Genomic DNA, 15,190 nt, shown 5'->3' with positions numbered 1-15,190 from the left:
CTTATCTTCCATGGTCTTGGCCTTCTGCACAATCTAGCCATATTCGGTCAAATCTAAGACCTCAAGTACAAACCCAATAGATGCTTTTAGGCCTTTTAGGAACCTTGCTGCCTTCTCTTCAGCTGTCCTCATATGCCTTGGGGCAAAATGAAACAAACTCTCGAATTGTTGTTGGTACTCAAGGACAGTCTTACCTCCTTGAGCTAAGGCCATGAACTCAGTCTCCTTTCGGTCTCTGAAACTGCGCGGATAATGGTTGTCCAAGAACAACTCCTTGAACTGCTCCCAAGTAGGTTCTGGATGAGCAGCCAACAATATAGGCTTGGAGGCTTGCCACCAAGAATTTGCCTCTTTCTTGAGTTGCAACCCAGCACAAATGAGTTTCTGTGCATCCGTGCACTCAAGCACCTCAAATATCTTCTCTAATTCTTGGATCTATTGATCCGGTTCCAGAGGATCACTCCCCACCTTAGAAAATACAGGTGGTAAGTTCCTCTTGAATGACTCCACTACCCTTGACGTATTACTCGTCGCCGGGAAGTTAGGAGCATAGACAGGATAGTAGGAGTATGGAGGAGACATCCCATACTGAGGAACACCGAATGGTGGGATTGGAGGTGTACCCCCCACTTGTGGTCCCGTTCCCGACCCTACAGGCGGGTCCTGTGGAGTGAGTACCTGGGGTGGTTGACCCGGTTGAGAAAAGTCCAACTGTTGCTGGATAGCAGTCATAAATGCTTGCTGTTGCTGAAGCATTTGTTGCTGAAAAGCCTGTTGCGACTGCTAAATTATAGTAGCAACATCTCCCGGTGTGATAACCGGTGGAGGGTCCGGGAGTGTAGTCATAGGTGGGTCCCCATGTGCCCCACCCTGAACAAGGGTCTCTGGAGGTAGTGGAGGTGAGGTTTGCCCCACAGAGCGGGACCCCCTGGGATTTTGTGGTCGACCGACCGGACGAGGACCCCGCGAGGTACCTCGGGCATTACTACCGGATCTAGTACGTACCATCGTATTCCTGTACTTGAAACATATCACACACCATACTGGTTAAACACCGTAGAATTGATTTTGGCACACAAGTTCATGCCATCACATAAGGGTGTGGTAGTGTATGATAGCATGTAAATAACTGTAGCTTAATTCCAAGATACAGGGCAAAGGCCCCAACAGATATGTCAATAGTCCCACTTGACCATAGCACATTAATCATAGGAATAATAATCAATAATGAGGATCAATGTAATCATGCTAGGAGGAGAGAAGGAAAGAAAAGAAAAAGAGAAAAAAAAATTTCAAAATTTCCAAATTTTCACAACCGGTGGGCTGCACCGGCCGGTAGGGGCCCGCTGGTCGAGCCCGCCGGTCCTAGTGCATCAAACCGGCGGGTAGGGGCCCACCGGTCATACCCGCCGGTCTTGCCCGTGTAAAAACACGAACAGGGCCCTGTCTTGTCCCTTTCCCCAACTCTTTTCTCTTTCTTCCTCTCTTCCTTGGATGATCTTGGAGGTCTCCTCGGCGCTTCTACTCGCGAGTCTACTCATCAACTCGGCGCTTTAGAGAAGATTCAACTCTCCCTTCTTCAAGTAAGTTCCTCCTTTTCTTTTCTCAGAATTTCCCTTTTGAGGTAAAATGCATGTGTAGGCTTCACTTTAGGGTGTCTTTCCATATTTTCCTCCATAGAATAGTATTTCCATGTGATTGTGATGCCTCTACTGTGGTCATTTGTAATTTATTTGGATTTTATCCCCTTCATTTGGAGAAAACCCCAAATCGTGCCCTAGGTTTCCAAATTTGGGGGTTTCTTAAATTCTTACTCCTTTTCTCCAATTGATAACTCCTTTGTGATGCATTCCATTTGATTTGTGCTAGATATGCTTTAGATTTCATGAATCATCCATTAGGCTTGGAATCCCCATGTATTTTCATGAAAATCCCTCTTTTTGTATTGGTTTCCTTGATTTTCATCCCATACTTGTATTCATGGAACTCCATAGTCTATTTGGGTATGTTCTTAAACTTTCATGATCTCGCTACTATGGCATTTCGTCTTAGTCCCATGGTTTCCGGTTGTTCTCCATTATGTTCGAATTTGCGCATTGGAATTGAATTCCCTCATGTTATTTATGCTCTTTGCTTTTGCTGTCATTTTACTGTTTTCGCATGTTTCTCTGCATTGTCACCTACCGTGCATCATATCCATTAGCTCCCTATCGTTTCTAGCTTGTCGCCGTTCCCGTTTTACATGAATTTGGGTTTTGGATTTCCCCTTTTTAATGCTGCTGTCATTTTCCTTTCTGTACTCACCCTATTTTCTTTTCTTCTTGCCAGGATGTCATCTCGCACTGGCAAAGGACCATCATCCTCTGGCGTACGACGCAAGACCACCGCTTCTAAGCGGAAGAGTGCGGAGACCAGCTCTTCAGCCCCTCGCACAGGGAGACCCGGACCTGCCCGGTCTGACCCTTCAGACTATGATGAGGAGCACTTCCTTAGTGCAGAGGCAGCAGCCAACTGGCCTAACTTCCTGAAGAGGTCAGTGATGATGGAGAAGACCGTGGTAGTCGAGGACTTCCACAAGGCTAGGCTTCAGGAGAGGTTCTCAGCATTGGGCTGGGACTCTATTCTTCATGTAGACCGACCATGCTACGAGCAGCTAGTCCGTCGGTTCTACTGCAACTTGGAGGTGTCGTATCCGTACGGGGAGTTCACCATTAGCAGCTTGGTGAAGGGGGTAGACATCCAGCTGACGGTGGGCACCTTGGCCAGCATCCTGGGTATATCAGCGGCTGGACACCGATACTACAGTCCTCCCAGGAGTAAGCCTCTGGGACCGTTCATGAGCCTGGCGACGCCGGACTTCATCTACGAGACCATCTATGGCAGCAGTAACCGCCCGGAGTCCGAGACGTCCTTCTACCCCGAGGTTCGTCTATTTGCCCGGTTGGTCCAGTTCAACCTGCTCCCCAGAGGAGGTCATCGGAACCAGGTGGGTTTCATGGCGGCTTTCATTGCGTTCTGCATTTACACGGCTGCAGAGGGAGGTGTCGAGCACTTGTGCCTCCCCTACATCATTCTCAGGACGATGGAGCACCACACTTCCCACCCTGAGGATGGAGGATTCCCCTATGGTAGGATCCTCACTAGGATCTTCGAGTTCTTCGGGGTGGACTTGAGGGGCGAGGAGGGGAAGACTCCGATTGATAGGTTTGACTGGAGTAACCTCCTGAGGATGGGTCTCCAGACCCTCATGGATTCACCTCCGAGAGCAGGAGCTCAGAGAGGTAGGGGTAGGAGGGCTACCCCTATGGAGGATGTCCACATGGAGGAGGAGTCCAGTGAGGAGGATGAGGACTACGTTCCTCAAGACGAGGAGGAGGGTCCGATGGGTGGTGGCATCCCTGAGGAGGTGCCTCAGGAGTCGAGAGGTCCTGGTCCTAGTTCTTTTAGAGCTGCAGCCTCACCACATAGAGCCCCACCACCTGGGAGTGGTGCCTACGACTTCGAGGGCATGATGTCCTCCATACGGGCCTTGCAGAATGGCCAGGTTCAGCTACTGAGACGGCTGGACGAGAGTGCCTCCAGGGAGGAACGCATCCTGGAGAGGCAGGCCACCTTGGAGGATTCCTTCCTCCAGCTGGGTCAGGACTTGGACACCACGGTCAATGCTATCTCAACAGATTTTGGCCGGCTTCGGAGGGAGGTACGGCTAGTGAACGCGAGGTTTGACTATTACGATCATCGCCTCAACGTCAACTCTAGGCCTCCGGTGAACGTGGTGATCATCGATGATGACGACGACGACCAGTGAGGGCTTGGCTCGCCCACACTAGCTGTTTATCTGTTTTCCCTTCTTGTAGACCTTGTTGTATATTTCATTTCTTATCATTCCTTGTATTTGCGCTGTAACTGGATTCATTTATGGAATAATATATTTTTTGGATAGTGGATTTTTGTGGTGAATTCATATGTGGAATACTTGTGTAGTTTAGTTGTGGTGTATTTTGCTATTTGTGATCTTTGTTATATCATGTTATCTGTTGTTTATTAGGTGTTTGTGTATAAATTTTTGGAAATCCCATTTTACGCCGTTATGCTGCCGAAATTTCGTCGAAATAGTACTCTATAGGTTATATCACCAACCTAATCCCCTTTTATCTATACTCACGCATGCCATGAATGCAACATATAATGCAGCCCCTTTTTATATTTTCTTTCTTTGGCTTTTAATCTTTAAAGTTTTTATATTAATCCAATCCCCATTTCCCTATTATAGAGTCTACGAGATTCTCATGGTATGCTGTGAGTGGAGCAGAGCATCACGCTCTGATACCACCGTTTGTCACACCCCGTTCACACTGAACCGGGCCAGTGATCGAGTTAACACCGGTTAACCCAAACCTGCCAGGATCATCAGCTACTGTATTCCACCACAGCATACACACAACTAATATAAATTCATCAGATCAGCGGAAGACTAAGTTTTACCTGTGAATAATCCCATAATACTTGATACTCGGATAGTGATACAATAATTATATACATTTAGGCCCGAAGGCATGATATTTACACAAAAAGAATAAAATTCAAATATCAAATACATAAGGAAATCCACCAAAACAATCAGAGTACACAACTCGGCTCGGTATCAAGGCTAGAGCTCAGCTCGGCATCAAGGGTTGAGCCCAGCTTGGCATCACGTAGTAGAGCTCAGCTCGGCCTCAGAAGTGGAGCTCAGCACGGCCTCACAGGTGGAGCTCAGCTCGGCCTCAGAACTGCTGTCCCACAGCACAACTCTCGCACGAGCAGTCACTGCCGTGCTCTAACTCCTCAGGGGTCCACCAGTCCTCTTCAGGAAACTCGACTGTGGGACCTACCCCATGCTCCTTACCCCTGAAACAATCCAAATAACCGATCCAGATGGAGGATAGGTCTCAACGGATACTATTGATCCCAAACCGATACGATCGATCCCAAACCGATACTTGAAACCATGATCAGTTCGATCTCCAATTCCAAGATTAAAATCCCTAGTTGATTTGGCTAGTTCAGATCAATCCCAATTCCGATCATTATAGAATAGCATATCTAGGATTTTTGGGATTGGCTGTTGGTTTTTAGAATTTGGTGTCAATTTTAGCATTTTTGTGATTGATTTGTATTTGATCCAGACTGGAATCATTAGGGACCAATTTACTCTTTGATTTTGAGTTAAAATTCTGGTATTAGCCAATTTGGATTAGAATTGGTCATGAACTATCCAACTCCGGCAATTCTAGAATGGTCATTTTAGAATTGGAATCACTAGAGAGATTGTTTTGATACTCAATTTCGAGTTTAAAACCATCAATTGAATAAGCCAATTGCGATCCAAATCGACCATAGCAATACGTATACAGTCTATTTCAGAATGACTGATTATAAGGCTTTTGTGATTGATTCAATCCATTTCCGATTTTTGTCACTTTGATCCAGATTTTATCTAGTATTAGGCCAAACTGAAATCAAAGTTCAATTTCAATTCAAACCGGTTCAGTTTTTATTGAGTTGACTTAATGGCCTCTTGTTGGTAATATGTTCGCTTTTAGTAATTTTTTAAAGTTGTTATAAGGTTTTTTACTGTTTCGATTCGCTTGATCTGGTCCAATTCAATTTTTTATCGATTTGATAAAAACTCAAATTGATAAAGGTTCGTTTCACGTTTCTCTTGATTAGTCCAACCCACTTGGACTGAAAATGAACACCCTCACTCAAAGCAATAGACCCAATCACCCAACGGTTAGTATAATTTTTCTTTTCTATTTTTCAATCCCATGTTGGACTTTAGAGAGACGAGGAATTGAGATTTGAGATTCCAAACGTGGTGATGGGTCTATTTGAGGGTAAAATTTCATTTCTACCTTTTTTAAACACTTTGTTATAAAAAGTGGTGCAACAACTTTTAAGTTTTTATTGGGAATATAAACCCATGAAATTACTTTTTGAATCCTCTTGAACCAATCATTTCTTTCACATTATAGGACTTTTAGCTAACTAAAAGTGGGTTACAAGCGTTTTGTAACCTACCTAGGTTACAACTAGCCAAACCCATTAGATAATATATTAGGCACAACCGGCCCATCTTTAGGTAGCTGATTTAAATTGCTTTCATCCACTCTAAAGATAGCTGGACTTCTATGTTCAAAAGGATTCAAATTGTTAGGATCTCCCAAACTTTCTGGAATAAAGTCCATCACGTTAGCATCTCCTAAATGGGCGCCTGCCACCTCAACATCAAGATTGGTCGGAGCAACCATCTCTGACCGCACTTCGTTAGGACGCCACTCTCTTCTCTGGCGGAGAACTTGTGGTATGGTTTCAGTATAATTTTCTCCAGGCACTCTTCCCTTCGGCTCCATGACTCTTCGTCTCGTTGAGCACTCATCGGGCCTATGCCCAAATCGACGGCAATGCACATACCTAGAAGGTGGATTTTCAGACTCAACGACCTGAGTCAATACAGATTCGAGCAAAGTTTCCATAGTGAGAATCTTTCGTTCTTCGATCAGTCGCTATTGGTCGTCCCACAGCTTTGGCCATAGTGAGCAGTATTTCTTCATCCCAGTATTCCTGGGGAAGATTAGGAAACCCGACCCAAGCAAGCCTATGTGTGATGTCCTCATCTTCACTTTAAATTCTGGTCTCCACCTATGGAATCGCAAGAGCTATCCTTCTACCCTGACTGGACCTCTCTTCCAGATGTTCATCATATCCGTCTCGGACTGAAAACAGAATAGTACAAAACCTTTGCCAAGGGATTTCAGAACTACTTCCTCCTTCAACGCCCAAGTGGAAGATACCATCGATCTGAGAGTGTCCATGGAAATAGATCGAAAGTGAATTCTTCCAAGAAGAGAAAATTTGTGCTTTGTAAGCTGCCGGATATATGCTGCCTGTGGGATTCTAATACTTGTGAGATTGCCAACTCTTGTTGGAGAAGGAAGATTATCAATTGACCGCAGCGAGTTAGCCTCTACCACCATGTGAATCGTTCCCCCAACCGCTGCTGCATATGATAATGGCTTGGACACCTCAGGCAATACCCCCAATTCCTCAAACTGCTAGAATAGCTATGGGTTCGATTCTGAAACCTTGTTTGATGAAGCCACATAGAGAAACAAGAACACGAAATTAATAAAATTATGGAGGATCGATTTGTACCTTTTACCTAGTATGTTGAAAAGAATTGATATTAGTCACTCTCACTTTCGCTCTCTTTGGCTTGGGTATGAATCTTCTACAATCCCTTAGACCTCATTGGTTCTCTCACTTTAGTAGGAAAAAAGTGAATAATGGTTGTAGGGACTCAAAACCTAGTATTTATAATACTATCTTGCACCCAAAACCCGAAACCACAATGGGTTGGGCTACCATATCCCTAAACTTGAGAGTGGATCGAACCAGTTCATGTAACTTGACTCTTACCCATTTAATCAACCCGAATAATTAATTTAGCTCATAAATCCAACAATCTCCCACTTGAGCTACATTAATTATAAGGATGTCTTTTAAATTGATGTGGCCATAGAATCTCATTACATTAATTACTCTTACTATGATTCAGTTGAAAAATCACTCACATCAAACAACAGAAGAAGATACACCTCAATATAAGGCATACAACTTTCTATTATTACAAACATGAATAAATTTCTGAACACAAATCTATGTGAGATATTAACATAGAAATATTGACATATCCTCAAATAACACTGTTGTCATTCCATGTAGGTCCTTAACAATGATATTAACCTTAACTGTGGTAAATTGCCTTTGATATGGGGTGAATATCTAATTGTGGCCTTCCGCCTATAAGTTGTGGCAAACGTTGCCTACAACTATGGCAAGTACTATCTTTTAAACTATGACAAACATTGTCTATAACTGTAACAATTACTGCCTATAAACTATGGCAAACATTGCCTTTGAACTGTGGCACGTACTATCTTTTAAAATGTGACAAAAATATTGTCTATAACTGAGGCAATTACTGCCTATAAAATATTCTCAAATGAAATCACATTGCAATTAATAAATGGAATAATTGTGCATTATATAAATGTTAAAATATAATCATAATTTTTCAAACTGTGTCTGAAAACATACGGGCTAAGGTTTCAAAAACATAAACAAGTACTCAACAAAAAAACAAAGCTCCCACTAATCAAGCATTTCAAACAACTCAATATAAAGAAATCCTAACTACTTGATGCCATTTATTTTTAATCGCTCTCAATTGTTGATGATCAGTTCACCTCACCCTTTCTTAGTACCTCATATTTATCATCCCCATAATTCTTTTTCTTTTCTAACCATTTCTTGAAAATGAAGTAGTCCTTCTTCACATGCCCTTTCTTATGGCACCAGAACCACTCGACATTGCAGGTCTTCTCTTCATCCTGACACAAGCTCTTGAGAACCCTTAGTCCTGTCATATGGCTTGAAGTTTCCTTTGTTGGAAAAATTCTTATTCCTTCTGCTTGGTCCACCAGAAAATCCCTTGTGGAAAGTTGCATGTGCACTCTCAAACCTAGTTTGTTTCAATTTTTCTTCCTCTTTGGTGCAAATGGAAATAAGTTCATTTAAGTGTCAATCGTCCTTCAATGCAATGTATATAAATTGGACAACCTTATACTGGTTAGAAAGGGTATTCAGTGTAATGTAAACAATATATTCTTCATCAATCTGTATTTCAAGATCCTTAAGTTTATCAGCATCAATAGCTACACCAAAAATGTATTTCTTAGCACTCACATTTCCATCATACTTTTTAGTTATTAGCCTGGTCATCAATGTGGTTTTTTCAGCTTTCTTGTTATGTTCAAACCTAGCTTTAATAGCATCCAAGAATTCTTTGGCAGTGTCTTTAATTTTTATGTTCCCACGTATAATTTTAAGAACTGTCTTTTTTACAACTAGTTTACACTTTATATTTGCATTTGTCCATTTTTTAAACTTGGTTCTTTCAGCAGAAGTGCTTGTGTCTATGAGAGGATAAGGTTTAGGCTCTCTAAGTGTCAAGTCTAAGTCAAGAAGACTCAAATGCAATTCTAATTCCTCCACTCATTTCTTATAGTTGTTACCAGTAAGGATTGGGATAGAAGACACATAACTTGAGGGAATGACCATCCTGTTAGAGTAGTAATAACAACACAATACATGCAAATTTTTAAAATATAAACCAAAATATTAAAGCATGTAATATCATAACCATATTTTAAATAAGAGCGACAACTAAAACTGTATCCCTGTCCTTGGGACAGGAATTAATTGATGCTCTTATTTCCTTCTTTTAACTGTAAAAAGAACACTGATTTTAGAATTCAATCACCTTTGGGCAAAAAAACTCCTAAGTCAATGTCCCTTTCTGAAATGTGGATATTTATCTTCAAACCTTGATGACATAACATTTGAAAAAATATCACCTTTACTATTAAAGAAGATACAATCAAGTTGAATATACCACTTTGGCAGGTTCCACTCAATTCTATCATATATTTTCCATAAGAAATGTGTATCTTTATATTCAGGAACATACATTTAAATGTGTCACTAGGATAATAATAATCATACACTATAAGAAAACACATTTTTTGCGACGGAAAAAAAGCGTCGCAACAAATATAAAACCGTCGCTAAAAATAGCAGCGACGGTTAATTTTTAGTCGCCAATTCCATCGCCTATATTGCCGCAGCTAAAAATAGGCGACGGAAAAAGATGGGTGGTTGGGAAAAATATTATTAGCGACAGAATTATATTTTCCGTCGCCAAATATATTTTTAGCGATGGCAAATGCCGTCGCCTATAACTATATAAATAATAGACGAAATTTATTTATAGCAACAGTATAAAAAAATCCGTCGCAAAAAATATATATGCCAACGGTTATTATCCGTCGCCTAAGCCTAATAATAATTTATTTATAGCAACGGTATAATAAAACCCGTCGCCAAATATAAAATAAATAAAATAAAATTTTACTATTAGTAAATTTTGCATATTATCTGTAAATTGTTCCTGTAATTACATACATTGTCCAATTCAGAAAATAAGATCATCCTAGGCATCCATATCATAATACATTACTTTCATTCAACTTCCCAAAAGTCTTACAATCATAATTAAAAATTCATTGTTTTCATTCTTTTTTCAAAAAGTCTTATAATTATAAATGAGAAGTCATTGTTTTCGTTCCACTTTAAAAAAATTCCTACAATCAATACATCAAACTTCAGACTTTGCATTTTTCATCGATTGGGTTTGTCTTGCATACTCCTCCAATGGATAGCTCCACTTTCTTTCATAGCCTTGCCTTGCCACATTAGATTTAACAATATCCTGCAATATAGAATAATTAACTTATGTTATGCTTGAATACTAAAAAAATAAAAATGACATACTTTTCTCATTGCTAAAAACCATGAAATCAAAAATATAAACAAGAAGATTTATTGTTTCATGAAATTTTATTGACATCTCATTATACTTATTTGTTTGGACATTCAAACACATAATTAACTCATAGTATTGAGTATTGTCCTTTACAAATGAAAATAATTCTCTATCTTCCTTTCAATGATGTACTTTTCAAACACCACCTATCATACTAAAATATAATTAAAAACATAAAGAAATAAAATAAAATAAAAAGGTTAAAGCTTTTTAGTTAACAAAATTTGACTAAAAAGCAAAGCAAAAGAAATTATTAAAAGTTGTCAAACTATTTGTATTTATTAAGATGGTCAATTTTATCTAATATTACAATGTTATTATTGACTTAATTTCTCAATGTAATATCTATAAGATCACATATTTAAAATAGATTTTTTTTGTGTTACTTTGCAATGGCAAAGAATGAATTTATTAGGAACTTACATTATTTCTACTAGTGTTCTTCCTAATGTTTAAAGGTGAAGGTTCCTTCAAGAAATTAGGACAAAGTCTTAGTGTAAGGTTGTCCAAGAAGTTTGTCTCCTCTCAACACCCTATACTCTTATGTTATACCTCATCCAACCACCATCACCTATATATACAGAGTGAAAAAATGAACTCTAGACTGTCACTACAATGGAGCATGACACATCAATCATTAACAAACATATCATAGATTGATACATATGGAATCATTATGGTTATGAAGATACATCCACCAAAGATATAGTATATAGAAAACTCAATTATAAATGTATAGAAATTAAAGTATATATTATACCTATCCTTGAGAAGATTGGAATGATGTCATGAATTGCATAAGCATAGCTATTTGAGACTTCATCTCATTCATCTCTACACCTTGTTGAGAAATCTGTTCTTTCAATTGGCTATTCTCTAACCTTAATTCTGAGATATGTTGTCCTTGCCTCTGAGCGCGTAGTCCTTCTAAGCCAAACACTTGTTTTGGGGTTACTCCAGGCCCAAACATGCGTACATATCCACGTCTATCACGTCCCATTACTTTGGTGAAGGTTTCATCAATAACATCGTTGTCCTGTTGCATTTCTTTAGGTTGCAAACTTAATTCACGCTGCATTTTTTCCTACAGGTGTAATTAAACAAGAAAATATAAAATAGACCATGATTTTATAAGCAATCACAAACCATAATGATAAATAATTAAATAAAAGATTAATCAAATAGTTAGAGAAACAAAAGATCAATATCAACACTTGTGTTCTATTTAATAACATACCAACTTTTCCGCAGACTCGTCATCCATGGAACATCCAGGCCTTTTATGGGTGAAGTCAAACATTTTGATACGATTTGGAAGTTTTTTCTCTGGGTCCTCGTTACGCTGAAATATAAAATAAAAACAATAAGTGTTAAAGACTTTGGGATAATAAAAGGCTAATAAACTCGATGTAATCAATATGATAATATAAAACAAAACACTTACCAATTTCTCACGTATGACGGCATATGAAGTTCTACCCATTCTATGACGCATTTTTTGTTTGGACTTATTTTTCTTATTACAATCAGAAAGTTCCTACAATAAAATAATGTATCATTTATTAATTTCAGTTCCTTAAGGTACTTAATGCTAAAACCAAACTCGTATATATACTCATGTCATAGATGTCAATCCATTTGTTTCAATATCTTACCCAATATAATTTATATGTCATTGTCACAACCATTCAATTAGTGAGAAAATATCAACAATTTAAAGTAATATAACACATTTATAGATGTACATTACCTTATGCTTTTTATCATCCCACAACTTCAGTAGCGCATCCCATTGCTCCAATGGTATAAGTTGAAGATCAATATTTTTCCTTCGATCAGAGGGTGAATCATACTTACTGTAGTACTCGGCCTTCAAGTCACACTTATGGTCCTTCAACCGTTTAGCTAATCTATCTAAGCACCATGTCTTGGAAACTTCAGGGATGATAAATTTGGCCTAGAATAATTTAAAAAAAAAAATTAATAAACATCACATGGTTAGTTTATCCAACTAAATATTTTTCTTTAAGGTAATATATAAATATAATATGTGAGTGATATTACCGTTATTGCTTTCCAACAATCTTCTTTGTATGATTGTGGTATGTTTGTCCACTTAGGGTATGTCAATGGACAATATAGATGATTCCTTGCTAATGTTCCAATCCATGTAGTTAATTTTGCTGTTGACTCGCCTTCACATGGTTGTCCCCACTCATTTACTTCAATTTGTATTCTCTCACCATCTGGCATATTTATAATATCATGAGCCTTAGTTCTTCCCCTTTGGCCTCTTCCCCTTTTTCCTGTGAAAGATTAAGATAAGAAAACTAAAAGTATTGAGAATCATTATACTTTACATCAATTTTTAAAGAATAACTTTACCACATGTACTAACCTGAACCACATGTATTATCATTCCCACTTGTACTTCCACATACATTAGGATTACTCATACTTGTTTCTCAATAAACAACCACTATAAGAAATGTGATAATGTATCAAGTCAACAATATACTTTCACATGCTCTTAAACTAGCATCAGGAATGCCTAGTCAATAAACATTAAGTTTATTGGTTTACTCTCACCAAATGCTCTTATACTTATGTACTTTTACGGCCTACAATTCAAAAGCATTACAAAACTCTAAATATAACTGTTAAAATATGGTCGACTTATAAATTAGGTTTACTATTTTATGAGACAAATGAGCTGAAAAAATAAATATCAATTACATAGTAAAAATGCCTACAATCAAAGATGAATTCGATTAAGAAAACAAAATCAAAAGAATAATGACTAATAAACAAACACAATTTTAACAAAGAAATAAGAGAACCAATATTAATAAAAGTATAAAGTTTCTTTATTCTTTCATTCCAATAAAAGAAATACATAATCTAGAAAGAAAAAATTCAATGGATGCAGAAATTAAGAGAAAGATCAATCAATTGTTACCTTGTTTAAAAGTTAATCAATTTGATATATTGTCATTTGAACTCTCCATTGCATTGATCAATTTGATTGGTGTGTCAATTATAGTTCCTTCCACATCAGATCTGACCCAACTCACATCGACATCACTATCACCATATGAATGTTCTATATTTTGTCTATCTTGTAATGTACTTTGTATATTTGTCTGATCTGATTCACCATGATCTTCGCCTCCCATGTCAAAAATATCTCTAATCTTTGTATTTATGACAACTTGCCATTCAGGCCTTTGTGGATCAACAACGTAGAACACTTGCTCTACTTGTGACGGTAACACAAATGGATCAACAAACTGATCTTGGTCATTGTATTGTAAATGGTTAAAATTGACAAGGACAAATCCGAGGTCATCGTTCTCCACTCCCTTTCTAAGATTAGCCCAATCACATTTAAATAACATTACTCTGAGATCATTTGCATATTCCAATTCAATTACTTTCTTCAAAAATCCATAATATATGATATATCCCTCAATAGGGTGTGTATCTTTTGAACTAGAAAAGTCTTCTGTCAATGCCGTTAAAAGAACCCCACTATTTTGAGTTTTTCTATTATTCTCATGTGCCTTACTATGAAACTTGATGCCATTAATAATGTATTCATCATAACTTCTTGCATCTAAGTTAGGACCTCGAGCCAGCCATCTAATATGATTAGGCACCTCGACTCCATTCTCGCGTAGATTCAATATCTAAATAAAAAAAAATTAAGATATGTATAATTAGATATCTAAACATATAATCGTGATATAGTATATAATCTAACTCTCTTCAATTAAATTTGGGTTGAACTTATATGCTCATTGAACCATTTTGGAAACTCCTTAGCATGCTTCATTCTTACCAAATATGGGCGAGCTCTACGACCCATCGACCTTTGGATTTGTGCACAATGAAGCCTACATAGTAAGTGAAGAATCTCTTATATACTAATATTTTCTTATAAGAATAAAAATTATAAATTTTTTGCTCCAACATAAACATTTTGTGTAAACATAATTTATATGTAATACTTACTCACGATATTCTTCTAATGCTTTAGAGTTCTTGAGCACGTACCGATGTGCCTGATCCCTTTCTATAATGTCGAGTCGTATCATCTTGCACTTCCCTATTGGCGTACCTGCTCTTGAGAATATAGAAGATGGATCGTATGTTTCTGTTGACCCCGCATTTCATGGTAGTCTAGTTGACCTTGTTTCCACATCTTCAAGGTATCTAGAGTAATAGGTCAAACACTCATCTGTAAGATATCCTTCTGCTATAGATGCCACTGGCCGACTAGGGTTACGCATGTAGTCTTTCAATCGTTTGAGAAACCTAATTACAATCAAATTTATAGTTAATGTATTCAACATATTAAAAAGCCTACACAAGTTATCTTATTCTTTAAGAAAAAATGAAAATTTAACACTAACCTTTCTATTGGATACATCCAACGGTATTGAACAGGACCAGCCAAGCTAGCTTCATGGGCTAAATGAACAATCAGGTGTACCATAACATCAAAGAATGTAGGCGGAAAAAGCCTTTCCATCTTGCATAGTGTTAAGACAACCCTTTCACCAAGCCTCTTGAAGTCTTCCTCCTTCCCAACTTTACTACACAACTCTCGAAAAAATGCACTAACCTCTATCAATACAATGCTGACATTCTTAGGCAATATGTTACGCACTGCAATTGGAAGAAGTTGTTGCATCATAA

The 15,190-nt window shown here is 38.2% G+C and overlaps 2 protein-coding genes across 2 annotated transcripts; both read right to left on the bottom strand.

Moving 5' to 3' along the window:
* Positions 1–10,236: 10,236 nt before the first annotated feature.
* Positions 10,237–12,007, bottom strand: LOC122067023. Its single transcript, XM_042630872.1, has 4 exons — positions 11,934–12,007; positions 11,727–11,831; positions 11,250–11,573; positions 10,237–10,375 (listed from the first exon to the last, which is right to left on the bottom strand). Exons 1-3 carry the CDS (start codon positions 11,982–11,984, stop codon positions 11,250–11,252), a joined length of 480 nt encoding a protein of 159 aa, XP_042486806.1. The 5' UTR covers positions 11,985–12,007; the 3' UTR covers positions 10,237–10,375.
* Positions 12,008–12,166: 159 nt separating this feature from the next.
* LOC122067024 lies at positions 12,167–13,244 on the bottom strand. Its single transcript, XM_042630873.1, has 3 exons — positions 12,888–13,244; positions 12,554–12,795; positions 12,167–12,446 (listed from the first exon to the last, which is right to left on the bottom strand). The coding sequence occupies exons 1-3, from the start codon at positions 12,943–12,945 to the stop codon at positions 12,204–12,206; spliced, it is 543 nt and encodes a 180-aa protein (XP_042486807.1). The 5' UTR covers positions 12,946–13,244; the 3' UTR covers positions 12,167–12,203.
* Between the last annotated feature and the right edge of the window lie 1,946 nt (positions 13,245–15,190).

Source organism: Macadamia integrifolia, unplaced genomic scaffold, assembly GCF_013358625.1.
Source record: "Macadamia integrifolia cultivar HAES 741 unplaced genomic scaffold, SCU_Mint_v3 scaffold2674, whole genome shotgun sequence".
Lineage (NCBI taxonomy): Eukaryota > Viridiplantae > Streptophyta > Magnoliopsida > Proteales > Proteaceae > Macadamia > Macadamia integrifolia.
Note: the sequence above shows the minus strand (reverse complement) of the source record. Positions and strands in the feature narration are given on the sequence as shown.

Bases quoted from the DNA above. Each gene is read 5' to 3' on its own strand.
- LOC122067023 (XM_042630872.1), bottom strand. From the start codon at position 11,984: ATGCGTCATAGAATGGGTAGAACTTCATATGCCGTCATACGTGAGAAA. The intron at 11,832-11,933 runs GTAAGTGTTTTG...TTTATATTTCAG, and splicing joins CCGTCATACGTGAGAAATTG to CGTAACGAGGACCCAGAGAA. The intron at 11,574-11,726 runs GTATGTTATTAA...TTACACCTGTAG, and splicing joins ACGAGTCTGCGGAAAAGTTG to GAAAAAATGCAGCGTGAATT.
- LOC122067024 (XM_042630873.1), bottom strand. From the start codon at position 12,945: ATGAGTAATCCTAATGTATGTGGAAGTACAAGTGGGAATGATAATACA. The intron at 12,796-12,887 runs GTTAGTACATGT...AATCTTTCACAG, and splicing joins TGATAATACATGTGGTTCAG to GAAAAAGGGGAAGAGGCCAA. The intron at 12,447-12,553 runs GTAATATCACTC...AAATTATTCTAG, and splicing joins ATTGTTGGAAAGCAATAACG to GCCAAATTTATCATCCCTGA.